The sequence below is a fragment of the Macaca thibetana genome, chromosome 1 (assembly GCF_024542745.1).
Source record: "Macaca thibetana thibetana isolate TM-01 chromosome 1, ASM2454274v1, whole genome shotgun sequence".
Classification (NCBI taxonomy): domain Eukaryota; kingdom Metazoa; phylum Chordata; class Mammalia; order Primates; family Cercopithecidae; genus Macaca; species Macaca thibetana.
The window spans coordinates 51265797-51293239 of NC_065578.1; the positions used below are offsets into that span (position 1 = coordinate 51265797).

The 27443-nt window shown below is 42.2% G+C and overlaps 1 protein-coding gene across 3 annotated transcripts in view; it reads left to right on the forward strand.

Annotated features, from left to right (window-relative positions):
- Positions 1 to 303: 303 nt before the first annotated feature.
- BTF3L4 (basic transcription factor 3 like 4) overlaps positions 304 to 27443 on the forward strand; it is a 32921-nt gene continuing 5781 nt past the window's right edge. Inside the window, exons 1-4 of one of the 3 annotated variants that reach the window (XM_050803773.1) lie at positions 304 to 436; positions 3899 to 3965; positions 8863 to 8976; positions 26868 to 27069. In XM_050803773.1, coding sequence (XP_050659730.1) covers positions 3912 to 3965; positions 8863 to 8976; positions 26868 to 27069 — 370 coding nt within the window. In that variant the 5' untranslated portion in view covers positions 304 to 436; positions 3899 to 3911. Of the gene's footprint in view, positions 437 to 3898; positions 3966 to 8862; positions 8977 to 11896; positions 27070 to 27443 lie in introns of those variants that run through there. The other 2 variants (XM_050803782.1, XM_050803792.1) reach the window with 2 other exon arrangements.

Here is a 27443-nt window from a genome sequence, read left to right on the forward strand (position 1 = left end):
GTGAAAATGTCCGGTCTTTTTCTTCCTGGTACTAGTTGAGTCCTAAAGTCCGTACTTAATGCATAGCGAAAAAGCAACCTAACAAAAGTACACACCCAAACAAAAACATACCGACCGCCCTTTTATTAGGTTCCTTAAAATTGTAGGCAGGGACACAATGGAACGCTCGGGAGACTGCAAGCCCCAGGATGCTGCGCGGCCACCTGCACCTGCCGCCACTAGCACTAGAGGGATGCGCAAAGTAGGCAGGGCGTTGGAGTTCAGATGTGCGCTCCCGGGATAGGCTGCCCCGGAGAGGGAGAGGCGGGGTCGGGTGTGTCACGTGGACCTGCTCCCGCCGCCGCCGCCGCCGCCGCCGTCGTCTTTCTCTGTCTCGGCTGAGGCAGCCATCTTGCTGTTGCCGCGTGCTGTTGTTGGAGGACCCTCCCTGCTTCAGGTGAGACCCCCGGCGGTCCCGCCACTCCACGGCCATAGGCCGCTGCGCACGGTCTCCCCCCGCCCTCTCCTTTCGACACCCGCCAACCGCTCAGGCTGCCACTTCCGCCGTGGTGCGGCGAGCGGGGGCGGAGGCGGCTGGCTTGGCCTGTCGGTTACCGGCGGCGCAGCTGGGGGTCGGCACCTGTGGGAAGGTCCCCAGCACCACCGCCCCCTGTGGGAGCGAGCGGGCCCGCGCTGTTGCCGCCGAGATCCCGTCCCAGGAGGCGGGTAGACGCCCCTCCTCTGTCCCATTACTCCTCATTCACAACAGCAATGTTGTGTGCTTTGGTCTTTATACATGCTCTCTGTTGTCATCTCATTTGATGCTCCCAGCCTACAGATAGGGACGCTGAGGTTACCACTTCCCGCCCTCAAGTCCAGGGAACCGAACTCAGTTGCAGCGCTCTTCACCTTGTAATGGCAATGTTTGTTTACAAGTCGGCGTCCCTTGCCTATCTTGATAACCCCCTCTGCCTGCTGACTGACCGACAGGCTGAGTGTTGCACAGCTAGTGAATGGCGGTTTCAACTTCCGTTCCCACGTTCTTGCAGTTTACCATAGTTGTCCCCTCGGGAGTGGTAACAATAGTTACCAGTAACTGTGTATCTTCTGTGAACCATTCCCTGTGGTTGATAATGTTTTAACCCTCAAAACAACCCTGTGAAGTACGTGGTGTTATACTTTTGCAAATGCAGGAGGAAAACAAGTTCAGAGAAGAAAAATACCTTTCCCAAGTGGTAGAACCTTGGTCTTTCTGATTCCAAAGCCTGCGCTCGTCTTAGAGAAACCCTGCATAATAAAAAGTCAGGACTCAAGGTTGCAATTATTTTTATCTCTGTGTAAACATGATGTATGTGAAAGTGCCTACCACAATGCTTCTAACTTAGGCACTTAATAAATATAGATAAACCTGTTTACACCCTTTCTTGAGTCCTTGAGAACAGTGCTAAAAGATCCTGGGATCCCCAAGGAAGAACTCATTAATCATGTGGCTTTAGGAAGTTACTTCTCCCCTTTGGGCCTAGGAAGGGACTTCTCCCTTCTGGGCCCTCATTTCCTAATCTCTTAAGATGGGAGGGAGGGAACTGTTTTGTTTGTAATTTACACTTTGCTGCTGCTAGCAGGTGTTGAGATGACATCACAGACAGGAATGGGTGCAATAAAGTAAAGGTTGATTGAGAACAGGGAATTAAACTAGGTGATCTTGGAGGTCTACTCCAGATTCTGAGCTTGACATCTCATAGACAGTCCAGTCCTCTTTCCTACTTGAATTCCACACACCACAACTTGCTAAGAAACAAAAGACCACTCTTCTTCCTCCCCTACTGCCTTGAGCTCTCAGTCTACCTAAAATCCTTTTTCTCTGAGATACTCCTTAGGAACAAAATTTCTCAATTCTGTTGTCCTGACCACCTGGAATGGAATCTGTTCTTTCATCTATACCTTGATTTGAAGAGTGAATTTTGTTCTTGCTTTTATTTCAAACAAGTCAAGACTTTGTCTTGGCATCCCAACCTCTCTCTTCTCTTGGGAATTGTTAAATTCAAAATGCAAAAGAATTCCAAAGGGTTTACCCAGTATCTAGGTCTAATGTTTTTCCTTAGCCCCCCTTTTTTTTTTTGCAATAAATTCCTTAGGCTCTTTGTTAGTTCACTACACTCTCATGGCCACATTCCTTTGAGAAAAGTGAATGTTGATCGTTTTCTGTGGATATTTGAGCATAGGAATTGGGATTTCAGTCATCAAATTTAAGTCTATGGCAGAGCTAAGATTGGCACACAGTTAAGACTTCTTGTTTTGAACTCTAAACACACTTCCTCCTATAAAAGTGTTTTTAGCTGCTTCAGCATTGTGATACAGTGCTGAGCAGAGTGAAGAATCATAAATTCTAAATATTATTTGGGATCTGGACATTAGCCTTAAAGAAGAGATATATACAGGTTAGTGCCTAAGTACAGTGTCAAAGTACAAAGTGGTTAGTAATTATATAGTCTTCGATGCTCCTTTATTAATCTCTCAAATGAAGCAAACAGTATCTTTTTCATGGGAATGATGACTATACAGGGTTTAGAGAATTGGCCAAGGAAGGTTTGATAACAGCCTAGTCCTTTATTCCCTCCTCCACATCTCAGTAATGATTTGTTGATCCACAGAACAAGTAAAACAAGACTTTTATTTTGGTGGTTTTTTTTTTTTTTTTTTTTTTTTTTTTTTTTTTGAGATGGAGTTTCACTCTTGTTGCTCAGGCTGGAGTGCAATGGCACAATCTCGGCTCACCACAACCTCCACCTCCCGAGTTCAAGCGATTCTCCTGCCTCAGCCTCCCGAGTAGCTGGGATTACAGGCATGTGCCACCATGCCTGGCTAATTCTGTATTTTTAGTAGAGACAGGGTTTCTCCATGTTGGTCGGGCTGGTCTCGAACTCCCGACCTCAGGTGATCCACCCACCTCGGCCTACCAAAGTGCTGGGATTATAGGCGTGAGCCACCATGCCAGGCCTTGATTGGCTTTTCTTTGTTTATGTAATGTGGAATGTTATGACCCATTATAAACTTAAAAATATTTTTTTCTTAGTGGGAATTCACTGACCAGACTAGATTCATGATGTTAGAATCTTCAAAATCAAGATTACCTTTAAAAAGCTTGTTGTAGGAGTCTCCTCTCCCCCCCAACATTTATTACTGTAGCAAAGATATGTTTTTGTTAAATTGTGCAATGAAGCGTTTTACCCTGTAGGCAAGAATATCTTGACAAGTATAACATACTGTATCAGTGCAGGGTATTGAATGAACTCTGGAGAATGCTGCAGAAGCACCAAACGTCTGAAAACCTGGTTCTCTTTCCCCATTATTAACATACCATCTGACCTTGAATAGAGGATGTGACTACTTGATATCTTGACAGCTAGACAGCCTTTTGTTGAATTTCTTCTTTGTTCAGCTTTTTTTTTCCTTTTATCATCTTTATGGTTTATAAGAAATACAGAATGTGATTTGGGAGGGAAAAAAATCTACTTGAAGATTTTGCTAATAACATTTGGTAACAGCTCTCTGCTGTAAAAATCTTTGGGGGAAAAAGCTGGCTTGCCTACAGAGATTTCATAATTGATTAGGCTTAACTGAATGCCAAAGGATTGAATCATGTTTTAAGGAGGGATCTTTGAATAGGTGACTTTGAATCCCATTCTATTTTATTTGTATATTTGATTCCCTCATGGTAATTTAATTTTGATTTTTAAAAATACCTGGTTTATGAAGCTAGAACAAGTTATTAATGTTTATTAAGAATATAGACAGTATTAACATGGTCATGGTGTTGATGCATACTACAAGCTCAGTGAACCAGAAGGTACTGTTGCATAAACAGTTTGTTGATTTCGGTAAAAGAGTGACTTTAACAAATCTATTTTTCCCCCCCTAGATTTACCAACAGCATGAATCAAGAAAAGTTAGCCAAACTTCAGGCTCAGGTCCGGATAGGGGGCAAGGTGAGTGTGGCATAAGAAAAACTGATAGGAGAATGTATGTAACCAGATAGTGTTATTATTTCAGATTTGTGGTCATTGAAAATCTAAAATCTTTTCAATAATCAAGATCAAACCACATTCGAATTTGAAAATAACTTGTCTGGATCTAAAATAGGTAACTAGAACACTCTTCTCTCTGATGATGCAATGGAAATAGCCACATTTGTTTGAATCCTAACTCTTAACATCTGCTAGTTATATGATGTGAACAAGTTATCCAACCTTGTTAAGCTTCCGCTGTCTTACCTGCAAAATAGAAATAATCCTACATAAGGTATTTAAAGATTAGGGTAATATTTATAAAACACCTAACATGGTGTCTAGCACAGAGTAGATGCTTAATAAATGATAGCTGTTATGGTTAGACTCACTTCCAGGGCGTAGCAGATGTTAGGGTTACTTCATCTTGACTGGATATTACCTACTTGTACAGAGGTTTAGCTGGAGATGCTTAAGTTGATTATATATTTTGTTCATTGCTAGGTTTTCCTCACAAATTCTTACCTGTTCTTCCATGTTGGTGAATATGAATGTGAGCTCTGTTATTCCCTGTACTTTTTAAAGCCTAAGGAAGAGCTAGTTGTGAACAACAAAAGTCTTTGATTCTCTTCAGCTGTGGCACCAGGCTCAAGGAGAATATTCTACCCATATCTCTGCCCAGTACAATCTTTGCAAAAGGGAAAGAAAGAATAGTACTTACCTCAGACCTGAAATGGTAGGCAGGACACTGCTTTTTGTAGTGGGTCCCAGTATGTCATTTACACGGACAATAACCACAGCTTCTGGGGATGAGCACAAGGGAAGGGAAGAAGAGCCAGTACTTTCTCCTTCTTCCACAGTGATACAGTTATATGAGTCTGGAGTTAGATTAACACAGTCATGTAACAACAGTAGTCACATTGTACCATCAAGTGTGATGTGATGTGCCAATGCAAAAACTAGGGATAGTCAAGAACCATATAATATACCTAGAAGAGCGAGCTTGATGTAGCACATGGCCATTATGTATTTTAAAACTGTGGTTGGTACATTCAATTTAGCTATTGTATATTGGGCACCTACTATGTACCAGGCACATAGAAGATAAACAAGATCACAACTCTGCTTGGGAGAGAGATGCTCACAATTATAATGGAGAATAGTGAGTGTTATGATGAAGTACCAGGTGCTCTTGCCTAGAGGAGACAAGAAAGTCGTTACTGAGCTCTTATTTAAAGGATAAACAAGAATTTATCACTAGACAGAAAGGTAATGGCTGGCAGAAATGTAATGGACAGTGGCTCACACCTGTAATCCCAGCACTTTGAGGGGCTGAGGTGGGTGGATCACTTGAGGTCAGGAGTTCAAGACCAGCTAGCCAACATGGTAAAACCCTGTCTCTACTGAAAGTACAAAAATTAGCCAGGTGTGGCAGAGCACGCCTGTAGTCCCAGCTACTCAGGAGGCTGGGGTAGGAGAATCACTTGAACCCGGGAGGTGGAAGTTGCAGTGAGCCAAGATCGCACCACTGCACTCCAGCCTGGGCAACAGAGCAAGACTCCATCTCAGAAAAAAAAAAAAAAAAAAGAGGGTTCATGGAGGTAGAGTAAAAAGGGTTATTTCCATACTTGCAAAGGCACATACGGTGCTAAGATAACACGGTACTTAGTGGAATGGCTTGCTTTAATTTGGTACAGCTATTCTTTTTTTTTTTTTTTTTTTTTTTTTTTTGAAAGGGAGTTTCGGTCTTGTTGCCCAGGCTGGAGTGCAATGGCACGACCTCGGCTCACTGCAACCTCTGCTTTCAGGTTCAAGCGATTCTCCTGCCGCAGCCTCCCAAGTAGCTGGGTTACAGGCATGCGCTACCATGCCCAGCTGAATTTTTGTATTTTTAGTAGAGATAGAGATGGGGTGTCTTCATGTTGGTCAGGATGATCTTGAACTCCTGACCGCAGGTGATCTGCCCGTCTTAGCCTCCCAAAATGCTGGGATTACAGGTGTGAGCCACCGCGCTCAGACCTTTCGTTTGTTTGTTTTTGAGACGGAGTCTCTGTTGCCCAGGCTGGAGTGCAGTGGCGCAATCTCAGCTCACTGCAAGCTCTGCCTCTCAGCTTCACGCCATTCTCCTGCCTCAGCCTCCATATAGGTGCCCGCCACCACGCCCAGCTAATTTTTTGTATTTTTTTTAGTAGAGACAGGGTTTCACTGTGTTAGCCAGGATGGTCTCAGTCTCCTGACTTCGTGATCCGCCTGCCTCGGCCTTTTTTTTTTTTTTTTTTTTTTCGAGATGGGGTCTTGCTCTATCACCCAGGCTGGAGTTCAGTGGTGTGATCTTGGCTCACTGCAACCTCCGCCTCCTGGGTTCAAGCGATTCTCCTGCCTCAGCCTCCTGAGTAGATGGGATTACAGGCATGTGCTACTACGCCTGGCTAATTTTTATATTTTTAGTAGAGACGGGGTTTCACCATGTTGGTCAGGCTGGTCTCAAACTCCTGACCTTCTGGTCTGCCCGCCTCGGCTTCCCAAAGTGCTAGGATTACAGGCGTGAGCCACCGCGCCTGTCCGGTACAGCTATTCTTTAGAGTATGTAATGGATAGAGAATGGCAGGAAATGAAATGACCAGGTTTTTGGGATTCCATCATACTTTTATATGCCATACCAAGGAGCTTGGAGTTTTATCCTGTAGGCAGTGGGCAGCTATTAAAGGATTTTAAGAAGGAAATGACTGCCATTTTAGAAACGTAACTGCTGGAGTTGTGGAAAACGGAACGAAATGGAAGTTTGGCATGTAGGAGAACAGTTGAGAGGCTATTGCTATAGTATAAGGCAGCAGTCCCCAATCTTTTTGGCACCAGGGACTGGTTTCATGGAAGACAGTTTTTCCACGGATGGGGGGATGATGGTTTTGGGATAAAGCTGTGGCACCTCAGGTCATCAGGCATTAGTTAGATTCTCATAAGGAGTGCGCAACCTAGATTCCTGGCATTCACAGTTCACAACAGGGTTCTCGCTCCTGTGAGAATCTAATGCTGCCGCTGATCTAACTAGTGGTGGAGTTCAAGCAGTATTGCTCGCTCATACCCCCCGCCCCACCTCCTGCTGTGCTGCCATGTTCCTAACAGGTCACAGACTGGTACCGGTCAGTGGCCTGGCGGTTGGGGACCTCTATTATATGGGATACAAATTTAGGAGTTGGAATTGACACAATTTAGTGACTGATGGGATATGGGGGGTGAAGGGCATGCAGAAGAATCTAGGATAACCCACAGATTCATGATTTTAGAGACTTGAGTATATGGTGGTACCACCAGCTACAAAAGTTAAGAAATATAGAAAGAATAGATTGGTAGACTGATAAGCTTTAAGACATGTTGAATTTGAGGTACCTGAGGATCATTCGAGTTGAGGTATTCACCAAGCAATTGAGCTATCCCTGAGTCAGGAATGCTTCACAAGTGAGTGCCTATGTAAATAGTCCTTCAGCAACTAGATTTCAAGGCATCCTCTGCCATCACATCTCTCCTCCACTCCCACCAGAATTGCTGAGACTGAAGCCCCTACCTTCCCACTATAAGGCTGATTCCCTGAGTACTACTATAGGAGCTGCCCAGAGATTGTAACCACTATTCCATTCTCCTTACTCCTACCAGTTTTAGAAATATTTCACCCTCAAGACTTAATAAACTGATCCAGGAATTTAATCCATTATTTTAAATAGTATTTCAATGGAAAAATGTATTTAGAGTTTCAAAGTATCAATTTAGAAATGAACTTTTTCTTTCTCAGTAACTAGCATAATTTTCAACCTGTTTGCTCAGGCCAAGATTCTAAGCATCATCCAAATGCCCTTTTTTTCTCGTATCCCACATGTAATCCATCAGCAAAGTCATGTGGTCTCTTGTGAGAATCTAACCCCTCACCATCTTCACTGCCATATTCCTCATCTTTTGCCAGGGTGGCTACAGGAGCCTGCTGACTGGTCTCATTATAATCCATTTTCCACATAGCAACTTCAGTCATAAATAATCAGATCAAGTCACTTCCATGCTTGAAACCTTTCAATGGCTTCCCATTGCAATCAGAATGAAATCTAGCTCCTGCCCATGGCATTCTAGGCTACATAATCTGGTCCTTGCCTATCTTTCTGATTTCATACTCCTCCTCCGTTCCCATTGTTCACTCTACTCTAGCCATACTGGCCCATTTTCTCTCTTCTAGAAAGGACAAGTTCAACCTTGTTTCATTCTGCTTGGAACATTCTTGCCCTAGTTATGGGTCTCAATTCTTATGTTACCTCTTCAGAGAGGGCTTTCCTAGACTTTCTAATAAAGTAGTGCTGTACTCCCACTTAGTCATTCTTCCTGTGCTCTAGTTTTGTTTTTTTTCTTAATAGTACTTAATCCCATTTGAAATTGTCTAATTTGTTTATTTATTGATTTTTTCCTCCTACTGTAATGTAGGTATTAATTTTCAGTTATGTCCTAATTCCCCAAATTTCAGAATATCTTTAGACTATTGGCAGGGGGTGGTAGTTACTATAAGAAATGATAATGTTTTAAAATTGTTATAAAGTACTTAAATTGTCTTGAAGTTATACATTATGTTTTATTAGCAAACGGTATCTTGTGTTGAAATGATAAAGGCTGGATATTAGATAAGAATAATTCAACCCGAGAAAGCTGATAAGGAAAAAAAAGAACTGGCTAGAACTGACCTTTAAAAATCTGCATTAGGCTGACAGTCACAACCTCTGAGCAGTCTTATAATATTAATCATTATTTTTTATGTGGGTTTTAGTTAGATTATTGTGATATATAAGATGTGATTGCAGTTGCCAGATGCCAGGCATGCTAACACTTCTGTTTGGTTATTTTTCAGGGTACAGCTCGCAGAAAGAAGAAGGTGGTACACAGAACAGCCACAGCTGATGACAAAAAGCTTCAGAGTTCTCTAAAAAAACTGGCTGTGAATAATATAGCTGGTATTGAAGAGGTATGATCACTTTGCAAGTTGTTAAATTATGTGGGTACATGCACAAATAATTGTCTAGACCTTTCAGATGTAAAATATCAGCTTAGAAAAATCTTTGATATTGTCACTGATGTCTTTGAAGGACTGTGGCACTTTGATTTTTGTATGAAATTAAATGATGCTCAAAAAAATAATTTTAGTAGACAGTGAAGGATTTTCATACTTTTCAGGCTCAAGATATTTGCATATATGACAAAATTATGTAACTGCTTTTGATTATTAATATAAAATATGTCTGCAATAATATAGAAATAAACCCCAACATTTCTTCAGATGAGATAGACTTTTTTTTTTTTTTTTTTTGAGATGGAGTTTTGCTCTGTCGCCCAGGCTGGAGTGCAGTGGCATGATCTTGGCTCACTGCAACCTCCTCCTCCCAGGTTCAAATGATTCTCCTGCCTCTGCCTCTCGAGTAGCTGGGACTACAGGTGCGTGCCACCATGCCTGGCTGATTTTTGTAATTTTAGTAGAAATGGGGTTTCACCATGCTGGCCAGGCTGGTCCCAAACTCCTGACCTCGTGATCCGCCCGCCTCAGCCTCCCAAAGTGCTGGGATTACAGGCGTGAACCACCGCGCCTGGCCAGACTTTTTTTATTATTTAAGATTTTGGACTCATGGCTCAATAGCGGTAGACTTTTTTACCCTACTGCACCTTTATATTCTACAGAGTCTCATTAGTTACTGCCTCAGCCAAAAGGCTTTAGCAATAGCTTTACATGGGTTAGATTTCTTAGTAAAACTGTTTCAAAAATTGTTTAAAATGTGTAAGTCAGCTGGGTGCAGTGGGTCACTCCTGTAATCCCAACACTTTGGGAGGCCAAGGCAGGCGGATCGCTTGAGGTCAGGAGTTCAAGACTAGCCTGGCCAACATGGTGAAACCCCATCTCTACTAAAAATACAAAAATTAGTTAGGTGTGGTGGCGCACACCTGTAATCCCAGCTACTCGGGAGGCTGAGGCAAGAGAATCACTTGAACCCATGAAGCAGAGGTTGTGGTGAGCCAAGATTGTGCCATTGCACTCCAGCCTGGGTGACAGAGTGAGCATCCGTCTCAAAAAAAAAAAAAAATTGTCAGTTTATTGTATTTTGATGACACTATTTTTCTCAAATGTGAGACCAAAGATTAATGTCATTCCAAAAGATGCTTAATAAATAACAACAACTACTACTTGGGATTTTACCACCTAGATTCACTTCTGCCTGATGATTCCATTTGTTTTTTTGTTTTTTAAGACAGAATCTCACTCTCTCCCAGACTGGAGTGCAGTGGCATGATCTCTGCTCACTGCAACCTCCGCCTTCTGGACTCAAGCAACTCTCCTGCCTCAGTCTCCCGAGTAGGTGGGATTACAGGTGCCCACCACCACGCCCAGCTAATTTTTTTTTTGTATTTTTAGTAGAGACAGTGTTTCACTATGTTGGCCAGGCTGGTTTCAAACTCCTGACCTCAAATGATCTGCCCACGTTGGCCTCCCAAAGTGCTCGGATTACGGGTGTGAGCCACCGCACCCAGCCAATTCCATCTGTGATAGTAACCAAAGTTTATGCTTTCACTGCCATAAGTTAAATTTAATCGTTACTGTGTGTGGTACTACCTCATAATTTTAAATAGATGACTAGTGTACATGTGCTATAAAACATGCATCAGAAATAATGTGGAGGTAGGGGCTAGGCACGGTTGCTCACACTTGTAATCCCAGCACTTTGGGAGACCAAGGCGGGCAGATCTTCTGAGGTCAGGAGTTTGAGACCAGCCTGGCCAACATGGTGAGATCTGTCTCTACTAAATATACAAAAATTAGCCAAGCATAGTAGTGCGCGCCTGTAATCCCAGCTATTTGGGAGGCTGAGGCAGGAGAATGGCTTGAACCCAGGAGGCAGAGGTTGCAGTGAGTAGAGATCATGTGAGACTCTGTCTCAAAAAAAAAAAAAAAAGAAACAGTGTGGAGGTAGGGATCATTAATAAAGAAATGGCAAAGAAAAGGTAGTGGAATGGCAAAATGCCACATGTTCCGTCCACCTTGCATATATAAATGAATAAAATTAACACATCATTTAAATCTGTTTTGTACGTTGAAAATCAGTGTACTGATAAAATAGTAGAAAATGTAAGCCACATGCGTACTTTTCCTTTCAGCTTGATGTGACTGTGCCTTCTTACTCCTAGATACAGATTAGAGCTTCATTTGTAAGACTTGAAATTATATTTAGACATTATTTTTTTTGAGTTATTGAAAGCTTTTATATATTTTGACGGACCTGAAATATTTTTAGAGAGACCATTCTCTCAATCTTAGATAAATATTAGAAAAAACAAATCTAAGTTCCTTCAAACCTCTTTTTAAAAATCTAAAACTTGGTAAAAATGAGTAAGTTGCAGTAATACACATGAATTCTGATAATATTAAACCTAACCTACTTGTAAATGTTTATACAATTTTATATCTTTGCCTACCTTTCTACCCTTCAACTCCTCTGCCCCCGAACCTCAGCACTGTTGACATTTTGAACTAGATAATTCTTTGCTGTGAGAGCTGTCCTGTGCATTATAGGGTATTTGGCAGCATCCCTGGCCTTCACCCACTAGAAGCCAGTAACACCCCTACACTCCTAGTTGTGGCGATCAAAAAATATCTCTAGATATTGCAATATGTACCTTGCAGGCAAAGGGCACCTTTAGTTGAGAAACATTTCCTTTTTTTGGGGGGGGACAGAGTCTCGCTCTGTCGCCCAGGCTGGAGTGCAGTGGCCAGATCTCAGCTCACTGCAAGCTCCGCCTCCTGAGTTTACGCCATTCTCCTGCCTCAGCCTCCCGAGTAGCTGGGACTACAGGTGCCCGCCACCTCGCCCAGCTAGTTTTTTGTATTTTTTTAGTAGAGACGGGGTTTCACCGTGTTATCCAGGATGGTCTCGATCTCCTGACCTCGTGATCCACCCGTCTCGGCCTCCCAAAGTGCTGGGATTACAGGCTTGAGCCACTGCGCCCGGCCAGAGAAACACTTCTTTAGAGAGGAAAAAAAATTTGTTTATACCTTCCTTGCAGTATAGATTTAACTGTGTAGTATCTCCAAGGACATGTTTTTCTAAAGTTTTTGTTCAGATCTGGAAGACTTTATGGCTCTCATAATTAGTAAAACTTTTAGTGTAGGGGCAGCATTGATTTTATAAGTGTTTTACATTGAAATAAGGAACGAGTTAGTAATTTTTGATCTCTTCAGAATATAATCAAACATATAATACTGTGCTGAGGTCATGGTGTTGCTGTAATTGAAATCATCATAGCAAAGTACTTAATGATAGTCAACATTTATTAAATATCTGCGTGCCAAGCATTTTACTAAGGACTTACTAGACAGTGATACAAGATATTTTGCATGGCCTCTGTCTTTTGTAGCTTATGATCTGGTGGGAAAACTAATTAGACAACTAGACAAATCAATATGTATTATATCCTATTTCAGCTTCACAATATCCCTTTGAGTTGGTTGTCGTTGGTTACAGATGAGAGCGCTGAGGCTTAGAGAATTAGGTGCCTACCTAAGATCACGTAGCCTAGTAAGTGCTAGAATTCCAGGTTTGAACTAAGGTGTGTGAAAACCAGAGTTCATACTATTCATTAATTTATCTTGCTTTTGTTCTTTTCATTTATACTTGATTATATTCATTCTTGGCCTTTTCATTTCCTCCCTTCCCTCCTCCGCCATCAAAAAAAAGGGAAAGTAAGAGGTTTACCTGCCTTATATAGGTACTGAGCACCTACCATGCAGAATTCATTACTTAAACCATTATCGAAAAGAAATCCCCATCAGTATTTCCAAGGACATTGCTGTTTCTCCTTTTTTGAGTCTTAATATAGGCATTATTTCCTCCCAGAGGCCTTCCTGGTAGCACCTGTACAGCATTTGTGCAGAGAAGGGTTAGGTGCCTTTCCTGTGTGCCTCCACAATGCCCTGTATCTACTTTTTATTATAGCACTTACTAAATTATATTACAAATTCTTTTTTGTTAATATTGCCACTGCAATTTTTTTGAGGAGTTATACACCTCAAAACATCACACAGAGAATTAATGCCACGTAATAGATATGTGGCATGTGTGTACACTATAGCAGCTTCTCTGCCTTCTCCCCATCCTGGTGTTGTCTTCTAACCCTCACAGGATAGTTGTACAGGGAAATCGTACAAAGTAATAATACAAGGTGGCAACCATAAAATTTCTGAATGTTTGAACCTAAGATGGAGAGGAATTTTACTTTTTGTTCTTCTTTCCCTCTTTCTAAGGTTGATTTTTTAAGAACCAAGATATTTGTTACTTTATATAACCCTTAACAAATCTGAAATATTCCTCTTTGGGAACATCTAGTATACTATATATAACGTGGCTTGCTCATACACTTGGGTTAAAAACAGCTTCTTGAGAAGGAAAAAAGAACCTATTGCATTAAATGTATACATGAAAAAATGGATATGATTTTCAGAAACACTCAGATATAAACATATATATATATCTAAGAATAGGAAACACATTAATTAAAATTTTGTTATTTTTGCTTTGGGATGTTTAAAACTTGTTACAAAGTGTGAACTGGGGAATATACTGCCTTTTTGGGTTTTGGCAGTTTAAGTAAAGCAGATAAAAACTTTTGAGAAGAAAAGACACTTTTTGCCATTATTGTGTAACAATATAATAGTACTTTCTGTGCTTAGACCTTCAAAACATGAAAGAGGTAGAAAGTGCTCAGTTTAGGGAGCAAGGAACAGGGAGAGCAGCGGTGGATCTCAAGATTCATTGAATGCACTTAGGCCAAGTAAAGTTTCTCCAAACCCCTAATTTTCTACTGTCAGTACTGGATGTCACTAACATTAGTACTATCCAAGCTATCAGTATTTGTGATTTTTTTTTCCCCCTTTCAGAGCTTAATTGGCGTCCTCTTCAGAAACTTTAAAAACTAAGATTGGGTACGGTGGCTCACTCCTGTAATCCCAGCACTTTGGGAGGCCAAGGCAGGTGGATCACCTGAGGTCAGGAGTTCAAGACCAGCCTGGCCAACATGGTAAAACCCTGTCTCTACTAAAAATACAAAAATTGGCCAGGCATGGTGGCACATGCCTGTAATCCTACCTACTCAGGAGGCTGAGGTAGGAGGATCGCTTGAACCTGGGAGGCAGAGATTGCAGTGAGCTGAGATCGTGACATTGCACTCCAGCCTGGGCGACAGAGCAAGACTCTGTCTAAAAAAAAAAAAAAAAAACCAAAAGACTATTTGGAATAAGACAAGCTTTTCCGAACTTTTTTGCATTCATTAGTTCATTGATTTGGTATAATAAATTATATATAGTTTTTTGTTTGTTTGTTTGTTTGTTTTTAATGTTACCAAACAAAGGAAAATCCAAGGCTATCAAAAACTAAAGGATAGGACTTCGGGAGGCTGAGGCAGGGGAATTGCTTGAACCTGGGAAGTGGAGGTTGCAGTGAGCCCAGATGGTGCCACTGCACTCCAGCCTGGCGACAGAGCAAGACTCCATCTCAAAAAAAAAAAAAAAACAAAAACAAAAAGCTAGGTGCGGTAGCTCACGCCTGTAATCCCAGCACTTTGGGAAGCCAAGGAGGGCGGATCACGAGGTCAGGAGATCGAGACCACGTGAAACCCCATCTCTACTAAAATACAAAAAATTAGCTGGGCGCGGTGGTGGACGCCTGTAGTCCCAGCTACTTGGAGGCAGGAGAATGGTGTGAAGCCAGGAGGCGGAGCTTGCAGTGACCCGAGATCGTGCCACTGCACTCCAGCCTGGGTGACAGAGCGAGAAGTCTCAAAAAAAAAAAAAAAAAAAACTAAGGTATTGATGGGTTTCAGAGATGGTTTCATACAAAGGTCCAGTAAATAACCAGCCTTTTTTTTTTTTTTTTTTTTGAGATGGTCTCACTCTGTTACTCAGGCTGGAGTGCAGTGGCATGATCTTGGCTCACTGCAACCTCTGCCTTCAGGGTTCAAGCAATTCTCCTGCCTCAGCCTCCCACGTGGCTGGGATTACAGACGCACCGCCACATCTGGCTAACTTTTATATTTTTAGTAGAAACGGGGTTTCACCACGTTGGCCAGGCTGGTCTCAAACTGCTAACCTCAGAAGATTCGCCTGCCTCAGCCTCCCAAAGTGCTGGGAGGATTACAGGCGTGAGCCACTGCACCCAGCCAATAACTAGCTTTTTGAAAGGAATTCTTAGGCAGACTTGCAGAGTATCATCCAGAACCAAATTTCTGAAAATGTTATATGTTCTGTAACATTTGAAAATATTTGAATGTGGTTATTTGGTAATCTAGTTGAATATAGTTACTGTGCTGTCACTTTTTCTTCCCCTAACTGCATGAATCCGTCAACAATGGGATCTGTTTTATTTCTCAGAAACAACAGACTTTTTCCAGTTTATTTGGTAAGAAGTGTAACCAAAAAGCACTTTCCGATTCAGAAGCCGTAATTGTTCCAAATTGCTTCATAGAGTTTTACAATTATATTCAGAGGACAGCTTCTGTCTTAATTAGGGTATAATTCAGCCTCCATGAAACCCTTCCTGTCTTTCCAGGTACAATCAACCTTTTCTCTGTACTTTTACTGTTGTTAGCCTAAGTTGCTCTTCTATAATATGTTTTTCGCTATCTCATATCGTGGTGTATAATGGTAACTTATTAACCCAGTAGTCTGTTTTCAGTAACTTATAAAGAGTCTTGACAGCAGGGAACATGCTTATTCGTTATAGTCTATAGCATACTGATTCTCTGTGATGAGTTTGCTTAGAGCCTGTTACATTTAAGAGGTACTGATTATTCCAGGTGGGATTGTTCTGCAGCGAGTTAGATATAGGGAGCTAGAACTTAGAGAAAGCTTAAGGCTGAGAATTAATTGGACACATAAATTTTACTTTTTACATTTTCCTCTTCCTGGTTCTTGTTATTTCTGAACCAGTTGTACAGAAAGAGGACCTAAAGTTATTGGTTGGCTCTTCCTGCAGCTCCTTCTTCCTCCAGCTAGAGCCTCAGGTGCCCATAGATAGACAACTCTGAGTACAGGAGAGTAAAAGGGAAGCACCATGTCCTATCCACCTTATCATCCCGCAGTCTCCTTTCTCTCTTAGGGTCCTGTTCTTTTGGCGTTTTGTTTTGTTTTTTACTCTGTGTGTGTGTGTGTGTGTGTGTGTGTGTAGATATATCTCTATATATATCACAAAATTTGCCATTTTAGCTGGGGGTTTTTTTGGTTTTTTGTTAATTTGTTTCTTTGTTTTGTGTTGTTTTGAGACGGAGTCTCACTCTGTTGCCCAGGCTGGAGTGCAGTGGCGCAATCTCGGCACACTGCAAGCTCCACTTCTCGGGTTCACGCCATTCTCCTGCCTCAGCCTCCCGAGTAGCTGGGACCACAGATGCCCGCCACCACGCCCGGCTAATTTTTTGTATTTTTAGTAGAGATGGGGTTTCACCATGTTAGCCAGGATGGTCTCGATCTCCTGACCTCATGATCTGCCTGCCTCGGCCTCCCAAAGTGCTGGGATTACAGACGTGAGCCACCACGCCCGGCCAGCCATTTTTAACTATACAATTCATTGGCATTAAAATTCACAATGTTGACCAACCATCACTACTTTTTTTCATCTCTAGAACTTTTTTCATTTTCCTCAACTGAAACTTGGTACCCATTAAACAATAACTCCTTATTCCCCTGTACTCCAGCCCCTGGTAACAGCCAATCTACTTTCTATTTTATGGATTGCCTATTTTAGATATTTCATATGAACAGAATCATGCAGTATTTGTCCTTTTGTGCCGGAGGCCTTGAGTACCTCACTTAGCATAGTGTTTTCAAGGTTCATCTAGGTCTTAGCCTGTCAGAACTTCACTGCTTTATAGCTGAATAATATTCCATTGTATGCATATACCACGTCTTATCCATCCTTATCTGCATCTTTTGTATTTAAAAGGACTTTCTTCCCCTCAGTATAAAAATATATTGCCGGTTGGGTGCAGGCTGGGTGAAGGCTGGGTGCGGTGGCTCACACCTGTAATCCTAGCACTTTGGTAGGCTGAGGTGGTCAGATCACGAGGTCAGGAGTTCATAACCAGCCTGGCCAACATGGTGAAACCCCATCTCTACAAAAATACAAAAATTACCCTTGCATGGTGGCATGTGCCTGTAATCCCAGCTACTCGGGAGGCTGAGGCAGAAGAATCGTTTGAACCTGGGAGGCGGAGGTTGCAGTAAGCCAAGATCGTGCCATTGCACTCCAGCCTGGGCGAGAGAGCAAGACTCTGTCTCAAAAACCAAAAAAAAACTGGCTGAGCATGGTGGTGCATGCCTGTAATCCCAGCTACTCAGGAGGCTGAGGCAGAAGAATTGCCTGAACCCAGGAGGCGGAGGTTGCAGTGAGCTGAGGTCATGCTGTTGCACTCCAGCCTGGGCAACAAGAGTGAAACTCCGTCTCAAAAAAAAATGTATCTGTGTATCTATATAGATAGTAGATATTGCCATTATAGAAAATCAGGAATATAGAGAAAATGTCAAGAACACAATATTCAACCATAATCCCTACCACCCAGAGAGAGTTACTATTAGTCTTGTATTTAATCTTTCCCATCTTTATGTTCACTATATATATGCACTATATATGTGTTGCTTTATATATGCACTATATATGTTGCTATATATGTCTCATGTCATATATATGTCTCATATATATCATATGTCACATTATATGTGATATATATGTCTCATGTATGTCATAAAGAGAGAGATATATATATATGATTACAGGTAGATGCACAATTTAGAATCCTTTTTCTGGCCAGGTGCAATGACTCATGCCTGTAATCCCAACACTTTGAGAGGCTGAGGTGGAAGGATTGCTTGAGGCCAGGAGTTTGAGACCACCCTAGGTAATATTGTGAGATGCTGTCTCTCCAAAAAAAAAAAAGGCCGGGCTGGCTGGCTCACACCTGTAATCCCAGCACTTTGGGAGGCCGAGGCAGGTGGATCACAGGGTCAGGAGTTCAAGACTAGCTTGGCCAAGATGGCGAAACCCTTTCTCTACTAAACATACAAAAATCAGCCGGACGTGGTGGTGGGCGTCTGTAATCCCAGCTACTCGGGGGGGCTGAGGCAGAGAATTGCTTGAACCCGGGAGGCAGAGGTTGCAGTGAGCTGAGATCATGCAACTGCACTGCAGCCTGGGCAACAAAGCAAGACTCCGTCTCAAAAAAATAAAAAATATATATATAATTCGCTGGGCATGATGGTGCATGCCTGTTATCCCAGCTATTCAGAGGGTAAGCAGGAGGATCCTTTGAGCCCAGGAGCTCTAGGCTGCAATGAGCTATGATCTCACCACTGCACGTCCAGCCTGGGTGACAGAGCAAGATCTTGTTTTTTGTTTGTTTGTTTGGTTGGTTGGTTTTTGAGATAGAGTCTCACTCTATGCCCAGGCTGGAGTGCATTGCCACAGTCTTGGCTCACTGCAACCTCTGCTTCCCAGGTTCAAGTGATTCTCGTGCCTCAAACTCCCAAGTAGTAACCAGGATTACAGGTGTGTGCCACTGCACCCAGCTAATTTTTTTTTTTTTTTTTTTTTTTTTTTTTTGAGACGGAATTTCGCTCTTGTTGCCTAGGCTGGAGTGCAATGGGGCAATCTTGGCTCACCATGACCTCGGCTGCCAGGGTTCAAGCGATTCTCCTGCCTCAGCCTCCCGAGTAGCTGGGACTACAGGCATGCACCACCATGCCCGGCTAATTTTGTATTTTTAGTAGAGATGGGTTTCTCCATGTTTGTCAGGCTGGTCTCGAGCTCCCAACCTCAGGTGATCCACCTGCCTCAGCCTCCCAAAGTGCTGGGATTAAAGGTGTAAGCCACCGCGCCCAGCCCCACAACCAGCTAATTTTTGTATTTTTAGTAGAGATGGTGTTTCACTGTTTTGGCCAGACTGGTCTCGAATTCCTGACCTCAGGTGATCCACCTGCCTCAGCTTCCCAAAGTGTTGAGATTACAGGCATGAGCCACTGCGTCTGACATGTTTTTGTTTTAAAATAATTTTTTTTTTTAATTTTTTTATTTTGAAACAGGGTCTCACTCCGTCACCCAGGCTGAGTGACTCCATCACCATGCCTGGCTACTTTTTAGAATTATTTGTAGAGATGAGGTCTCCCTATGTTGCCCAGGCTGGTTTGAACTCTTGGCCTCAAGCAGTCCTCCCACCTCTGCCTCCCAAGGTGCTAGGATTACGGGCATGAGCCACCACACCCTGCCAATAATCATTTTTTAAAATAGCATTATATTATAAAAATTGTTTTATGTCATTAAAAAATCCTTTTAATCATATGTAGGTATTATCTATGTACATTCCACTGCATGGATATACTGTACTGTAATTTAACACTTCTTTATTATTTATTGTACATTATAATGTTTTGATAATAAAAGAATGATGTGTTGAACTTTTCTATACATAAATATATCTCTCTGGGCTGGGCGCCATGGCTCACGCCTGTAATCCCAGCACTTTGGGAGGCTGAGGTGGGCAGATCATGATGTCAGGAGTTCAAGACTAGCCTGACCAACATGGTGAAACCCCGTCTCTACTAAAAATAGAAAAATTAGCCAGGCATGATGGTGGCGTGTGCCTCTAATCCCAGCTACTCAGGAGGCTGAGGCAGGAGAATCGCTTGAACCCGAGAGGCAGAGGTTGCAGTGAGCCCAGATCGTGCCACTGCACTCCAGCCTGGGTGACAGAGCGAGATTCTGTCTCAAAAAAAAAAAAAAAAAAAGGAATTCCTGTCTTGTCAGACTTGTCACCAGAGAGTAAGAGGAAGTGATCCCAGCATATGTTATAGACTAATGAGAGCTGTAAGCTTTAACTTAATAATAGCCATTAGAAATAAGCAGATGCTGAGCTAGAATTGAATGTGAAGGATATACTGACTGACTTATAAGAGCCTGTGCAAAGCCCCTAATCCTCAAAATCTCACATTCTTCAGTCTCACAACACCCTAGACGCTTATGTGCCTTATTCTTAAGAAGTCTGTTATTTCATCCTTTTAAACTGTAAGAGGCTAGTGTGGTGACTTGTGTTTGTAATCCCAGCACTTTGGGAAGCCAAGGCAGGAGGATCATTTAGGGCCAAAAGTTCAAGACCAGCTTGAGTAAAATCATGACACCTTGTCTCTAAAGAAAATAAAAAATTAGCCAGGCATGGTGGCACATGCCTGTAGTCCTACCAACTTAGGAGGCTGAGGTAGAAGGATCCCTTGAGCCCAGAAGTTTGAGGCTGCAGTGAGCTGCTCTTATCAAGCCACTGCACTCCAGCCTGGGAAACAGAATGAACCCTGTCTCTTAAAAGATATAAGAAGTCAGTAAAAGACGAATTTCCTGGTAAACATTTAAGTGCCATTACATATGGGATGGAGTAGCAGTAAAACTTTATTTTAAGGCAACTGCTGGCTGGGCACGGTAGCTCCGGCCTGTAATCCCAGCACTTTGGGAGGCCTGGGCGGGTGGATCACCTGAGGTCAGGAGTTTGAGACTAGCCTGGCCAACATAGCAAAACCCCATCTCTACTAAAAATATAAAAGTTAGCTGGGCGTGGTGTCACACACCTATAATCCCAGCTACTTCGGAGGATGAGGCAGTGGAATCACTTGAACTCGGGAAGCAGATGTTGCAGTTAGCAGAGGCTGCAGTGAGCTGAGATTGCGCCACTGCACTCCAACTTGGGTGACAGAGCGAGACTCCATCTCAAAAAGAAAAAAACAGACAACTGTTAATTCTCTTGTATCATTCTCAGTTGGATTCAAAAAAAGTCACAAAGAAGAATTCAAGCCTCCATGAACTGAGAGGGCAGTTATTAGCAAGAGCTTTGGAGTCAAATATAACTTTGTGAGCCTCCTCTAGCCACAAAAATGTACTGCTGTGTAGGAATAAAGTGAGCATCAAATTTACCAGGTGGGAGGCTACTAAGACTAACTTACGCACCTTATGCAGAGGCCAGCAAAGGTAGCGGTTGTTAAGGTGTTTGATAGCAGCATAAAAGGGCCACCCAGCAGTTGCCAAGAGTGACTTAAAATGCCCCTAATTCTGGAGGGTAGGTTGGGCTGATTCTGAAAGGTCAAAACTATAGGAAAATTCAGGCTAAAGGTACAGCCCAGGAGATTCTGGGCATCTTCATTGGAGGCACTGCTGATGCTATATTTAAACCTTAATGTGAGGCCGGGCGCAGTGGCTCATGCCTGTAATCCCAGCACTTTGGGAGGCCGAGGCGGGAGGATCACGAGGTCAGGAGATCGAGACCACCCTGGCTAACACGGTGAAACCCCGTCTGTACCAAAAATACAAAAAATTAGCCGGGTGTGCTGGCGGGCGCCTGTAGTCCCAGCTACTCAGGAGGCTGTGGCAGGAGAATGGCGTGAACCCAGGAGGCGGAGCTTGCAGTGAGCCGAGATTGCGCCTCTGCACTCCAGTCTGGGTGACAGAGCGAGACTCCGTCCCCCCTCCAAAAAAAAAAAACAACAAACAAAATAAAACTTAATGTGACCCATTATCTAGCATTTGGGGAGTTGGTCTGACAGCAACCTTTTTCTTTTTTTTTTTTTTTTTTTTTTCCTTTTTTGAGACAGGGTCTCACTCTGTCACCCAGGTTGGAATGCAGTGGTGTGATCACAGCCTTGACCTCCTAGACTCAAGCGATCCTCCCACCTCAGCCTCCTGAGTAACTAGGACTATAGGCACATACTGCCACGCCACCTGGCTTGCTTTTTTTTTTTTTTTTTTAGTGATGGGGTTCTCGCTGTGTTGTCCAGGCATCTTGAACTCCTGGGCTTAAGTGATCCTCCTGTCTCAGTTTCCCTAAGTGCTGGGATTACAGACATGAGCCACCATGCCCAGCCATGATTTTAGAATAAATTGTATAGGAGGTATCCATTCATTCAGCAGATCTGAGTGATTATTATGTACTAGATATTGGGGGAAATACTATGTCTAATAAGGCATGGTGTCTGATCTCAAATTCACGTTCTAGTATGGTCAATGATTTACAAATGCAATTATACTACAAGACAATTCTGTATAATAGCAGTAAGTTGGCACCTTAAGTTTTCACAGAGAAAGAAGCATCTTACCTCAATCTTGGATAAATGGGAATGTGCAAGATGGAGAAGTAGGAAATGGTTCTTCTAAACAGAGAAAACAGCATATTTAAGTACACTAGGCATGAGAGGACAAAGTTTACTGCTAACTACTAGACACATCAGTATTGTTAGAGCAAAACATGAGAGCAAGGGCATTCTGTGGTTTGGACTGGGGTCTCAAAATGCCTCTTTCTCCTTAGCTCAAGTGGCATCCTTTACCTGCAGCTATCTTTAGGGGAAAAAAAAAAACATAAATGGGATGTTTGGTTGAAAAAAAGACCTCAGTGCTGGTATAGTTGCTAGTTTAATAGTCCCTTTTATTTGGCTGCTCCTTGTTCTTATATTGTGCATATATGGCTTGCTTAAACCACACAGTATAAAATCACTGAAAGAAGTGAAGTCTCGATATTAAATGCATGTAATTTGCTTTATGACTTTAACAAGTTCCTTATCCCTTCTTTTACCCAAAATGGCAGGGGAGGTGTCTAACTGATCTTGTTCAGCCAAATAATTCATCGTTTGATAGTTTCTAATAGCTTGTGCCCAGAAGCCTTATATAACCATGTCATTTGCTCAGAAGGAAGGAATGTTAGGTAGAAATAAAATAATCTGAATTAGTTGGGCATGGTGGCGCACGCCTGTAATCCCAGCTACTTGGGAGTCTGAGGCAGGAAAATCGCTTCAACCCAGCAGGAGGAGGTGCAGTGAGCAGAGGTCGCGCCACTGCACTCCAGCCTGGGCAACAGAGTGAGACTCCATCTCAAAAAAAAAAAGAAAGAAAATATTATAGCTGTTTTACCCTCTAGTATTTCTCTATATTCTAAAATTAACTAAACTCTCCATCCCTTTCTGGACCTTTCTGTTCCTGAAGCTGCATCTTTTAGACCACTCTATTTAAAACAGCCATGAATAAATTTATGTTTCACAATCTGAGATGGAATTCATCTTGCTTTTCACACTAAACGCAAGCATATTTCAAACTAGAAAGACCTATATCAGAGTGTAAAATATAACAACATTTAGCCTTCAGAAGAGAAACTTGAACATAAGGAAAAATTCCATGAGTTTGTTTATTGTTTTTGGCTCCATGTTAGCCTCTTGTTTTATAGCCAGTAAGATACATCTTATCTATATACCTGTTTTGTTTTCTTTTGTGTTCTCAATTTGGCCTATATCCTGAAATAAATCATTCTCTGGCAAGCTGTCATGAGGCCATGGAATTTTATTTATTTTTTTTTTTTTTGAGCAGTGTCTCACTCTGTTGCCCAGGCTAGAGTGCAATGCCATGATCTCAGCTCGCTGCAACCTCCGCCTCCTGGGATCAAGCGATTCTCCTGCCTCAGCCTCCCGAGTAGCTGGGATTACAGGTGCCCGCCACCACACCCAGATAATTTTTGTATTTTTAGTAGAGATGGGGGTTTCACTATGTTGGCCAGGCTGGTCTTGAACTCCTGACCTCAGGTGATCCACCCGCCTCAGCCTCCCAAAGTGCTGGGATTACAGGCATGCGCCACTGCACCCAGCTGAATTGAATTTTTGTAGGCAAATAAGTGTTTTAAGTGTGAGAATGACTTAGTAGGAAGGAAATTAAAGAACACGTTGGGAAACCCAGGTTAAAGTCCTCAGTTTGCACTTAACAAGCTATTTGTCCTTGGGTATGTTGCTAACCAAGAGCTTTTGTCTTCAGTGTTTATTTCTTTAACATAAAGGATTTGAACTGGAAGACTTCTAAGTTCAACAAATGTATAGCCTGAATTTTTTGAACAATACTGATTTCAAATTTCTTGTGACTTTAATGTCTATAAATTAAAAAAGTCTCAGATTCCAATATTTCAGATTCTCTGCACCCAGAAGTATTTTAGAAATCCCTTTTTTTTTCTTTCTTTTTTTCTTTTTTTGAGACAGAGTCTGACTCTGTTGCCCAGGCCGGAGTGCAGTGGTGCGATCTTGGCTCACTGCAACCTATGCCTCCCAGGTTCAAGCGATTCTCCTGCCTCAGCCTCCAAGTAGCTGGGGTTATAGGCGCCTGCCACCACGTCTGGCTCATTTTTGTATTTTTAGTAGACAGGATTTCACCATGCTGGCCAGGCTGGTCTCGAACTCTCGACCTCAGGTGATCCGCCTACCTCGGCCTCCCAAAGTGCTGGGATTACAGGTGTGAGCCACCGTGCCCGGCCTTTTTGTTTGTTTTTTGAGAAAGTCTCACTCGGTAGCCAGGCTGGAATGCAGTGGCATGATCTCAGCTCACTACAACTTCCAATTCCCTGGTTCAAGTGATTCCCCTGCCTCAGCCTCCCAAGTAGCTGGGATTACAAACACGTGCCTCCACACTCAGCTAATTTTTGTATTTTTAGTACAGACAGGGTTTCACCATATTGGCCAGTATGGTCTCAATTTCCTGGTCTCGTGATCCACCCGCCTTAGCCTCCTGAAGTGTTGGGATTACAGGCGTGAGCCACCGCGCCTGGCCCTTTTCTTTTTTCTTTCTTTTTTTTTTTTTTTTTTTTTTTTGAGAAAGAGTTTCATTCTGTTGCCCAGGCTGGAGTGCAGTGGTGCGATCTCGCCTCACTGCAAACTCCGACTCCTGGGTTCAAGCCACGTCTGCCTCAGCCTCTGAGTAGCTGGGATTACAGGCACCCGCTACCATGTCTGGATAAATTTTTGTATTTTTAGTAGAGACAAGGTTTCACCATGTTGGCCAGGCTAATTTTGAACTCATGATCTGTCCACCTTGGCCTCCCAAAGTGCGAGGATTACAAGTGTGAGCCACCACACCCGGCCTGAAATCCTTTTTTAAACCACATGATTTGGTCTTGATTTGGAAAATATAGTCCTACCATATCTTTTATTCTTTTCCCATTCTAAAACTATGTGATTCTAGCCTAAATGCAGAACAACATCCCATTTCACATCCACTGTCATCCTTCTCAAGCCCAGATTTCACCCACTTTAACATTTAACTTTTCTACCAAAACTGTAATTATCTTCAAAACTATATAATTGATCTTTTCTGAAGTTAATATAACTCACAGTGCCGTGTTTTTAGAACAGCTGGATTGAATGCTTATTGTGTGTGATATAATTAATAGAACCCTAAGCGTAATAGTGAGAGAGGGAAGGGTATAGAATTCAAATAGTGATTTTTGTCAGAAAAACGTGGGGAAATTATTTGTGGGGTTTAGTTACAATTTTTCAGGGATTTGCCTTTATTTTCTCTGTGTTCCAGGTCTTGCCTGAAATTTAGAAGCCCCTTTCTTGCCCTTCCTTTCTGGTGCTGTCAATACTGGTGATCACCTCTGAGGAAGAAAAGCCCTCTTCCCACAGTCCATGGAGAACACTCAGCATCTATGCTTGATTGTGACAGGGCAGATTTTGGATGGATCATGAAATGCTTCTAAAGTAGCCAAGAGTTAACTCTTCCTAACCTTTTTATATAGTAAGCATGTTACCACCAAGGTAACTTACCCAGGGGAATCAACTACAGAGTGGAATCACATTATTTACACATTTAACTTATGCAAATTCAACTCTACTAAAAAAAACAAAGTACATGAGTGAGAGAGAAAAATAACAATCTAAGTAGTATATGTTAAACCTTCCATTTCAGTAAGTCCCAGGCAATGGATGAAATCAAATCTGAAATAGTTCATATTGGTGAAAGTTATGGAAAGAATGTGAGGATGATTTTTAAAGGTTTTCTAGTTGTTGATAAAGCATGTTCAGGTCACTAGGCAAGTGGGTGGGACAACTTCTTTGACCTTTACAGGGGTTATTAAAGATTGTTGAGAAGCTACCCTTAAGAATTAGAGGAACTGGCTGGGCGCGGTGGCTCATGCCTATAATCCTAGCACTATGGGAGGCTAAGGTGGGCAGATCACCTGATTTCAGGAGTTCGAGACCAGCCTGGCCAACATGGTGAAACCCTATCTCTACTAAAAATACAAAAATTAGCCGGGCATAGTGGCACGTGCCTGTAATCCCAGCTACCTGGGAGGCTAAGGTAGGAGAATCGCTAGAACCTGGGAGGCAGAGGCTGCAGTGAGCTGAGATCGTGCCACTGCACTCTAGCCTGGATGATACAGCAAGACTCTGTCTCAAAAAAAAAAAAAAAAAATTAGAGGAACTAACAAAATCCCCTATAAAGAATGACATGATGAGAACAAGTTGACATTTTTATAAATGTACTAAGTGCTTAAAGGAATGAAACACCTGGTTAAATTTCTGAGTGTTCTTTATGGATTTTCAGTGGTTATTTTTACTATATACTGTTGCCCCTTTATAACCAGTCCCCTAAGTAAGATGCTACCCTACCAAGTGGAAATTGCACTGATTTTGTTTGACAGTATAAATTGAGTAAGATAATGAGTAATTTCATTAAGAAGCTGGTTCGTGGCTGATACTTTCATTTTTTAAAAAACGTGGGCATGTACTTCTTTTAGAAGTCTTTGAATTTAAAATCTAGATTCTATAATGAAGTGAATATTTCTTAACCATCCTAATAATTTGTGCCATCTACACCATTTTACTTTATTAGTATGATCTTTTTCCATGAATGTCCACTGCTTGGCCAGTTACTACCTTGGGATTACATAACTACCAAGTGAAAAACCATAATTGGCTGACTTGCTTTTTAAAAATATTTTGTTTTAGTGTACCTAGCATGTGAAGTACATTTTTCTTCTGTGATCATACAGGTGAACATGATTAAAGATGATGGGACAGTTATTCATTTCAACAATCCCAAAGTCCAAGCCTCCCTTTCTGCTAACACCTTTGCAATTACTGGTCATGCAGAAGCCAAACCAATCACAGAAATGCTTCCTGGAATATTAAGTCAGCTTGGTGCTGACAGTTTAACAAGCCTTAGGAAGTTAGCTGAACAGTTCCCACGGCAAGGTAGGTATTTCAATTTAGTAAATCTTTCTCTCCCCACCTCACTTAAAGAACCTAATCATTTACAAGGTGTCCCATCTTAATTTGGATTTGCCTGAATGTAATTATTTTACTTTCTATAAAATTATTTCTATGCTTCATAAAATTCTGAGTTTGTTTCTTTAATGATTATGTAGTGTGACACATAGAATATTCAGAAACATGGCTGGGCGTGGTGGCTCACGCCTGTAATCTCAGCACTTTGGGAGGCCGAGACGGGTGGATTCCCTGAGGTCAGGAGTTCGAGACCAGCCTGACCGACATGGTGATACCTCGTCTGTACTAAAAATACAAAAATTAGCCAGGCGTGGCAGTGGGCACCTATAATCCCAGTTACT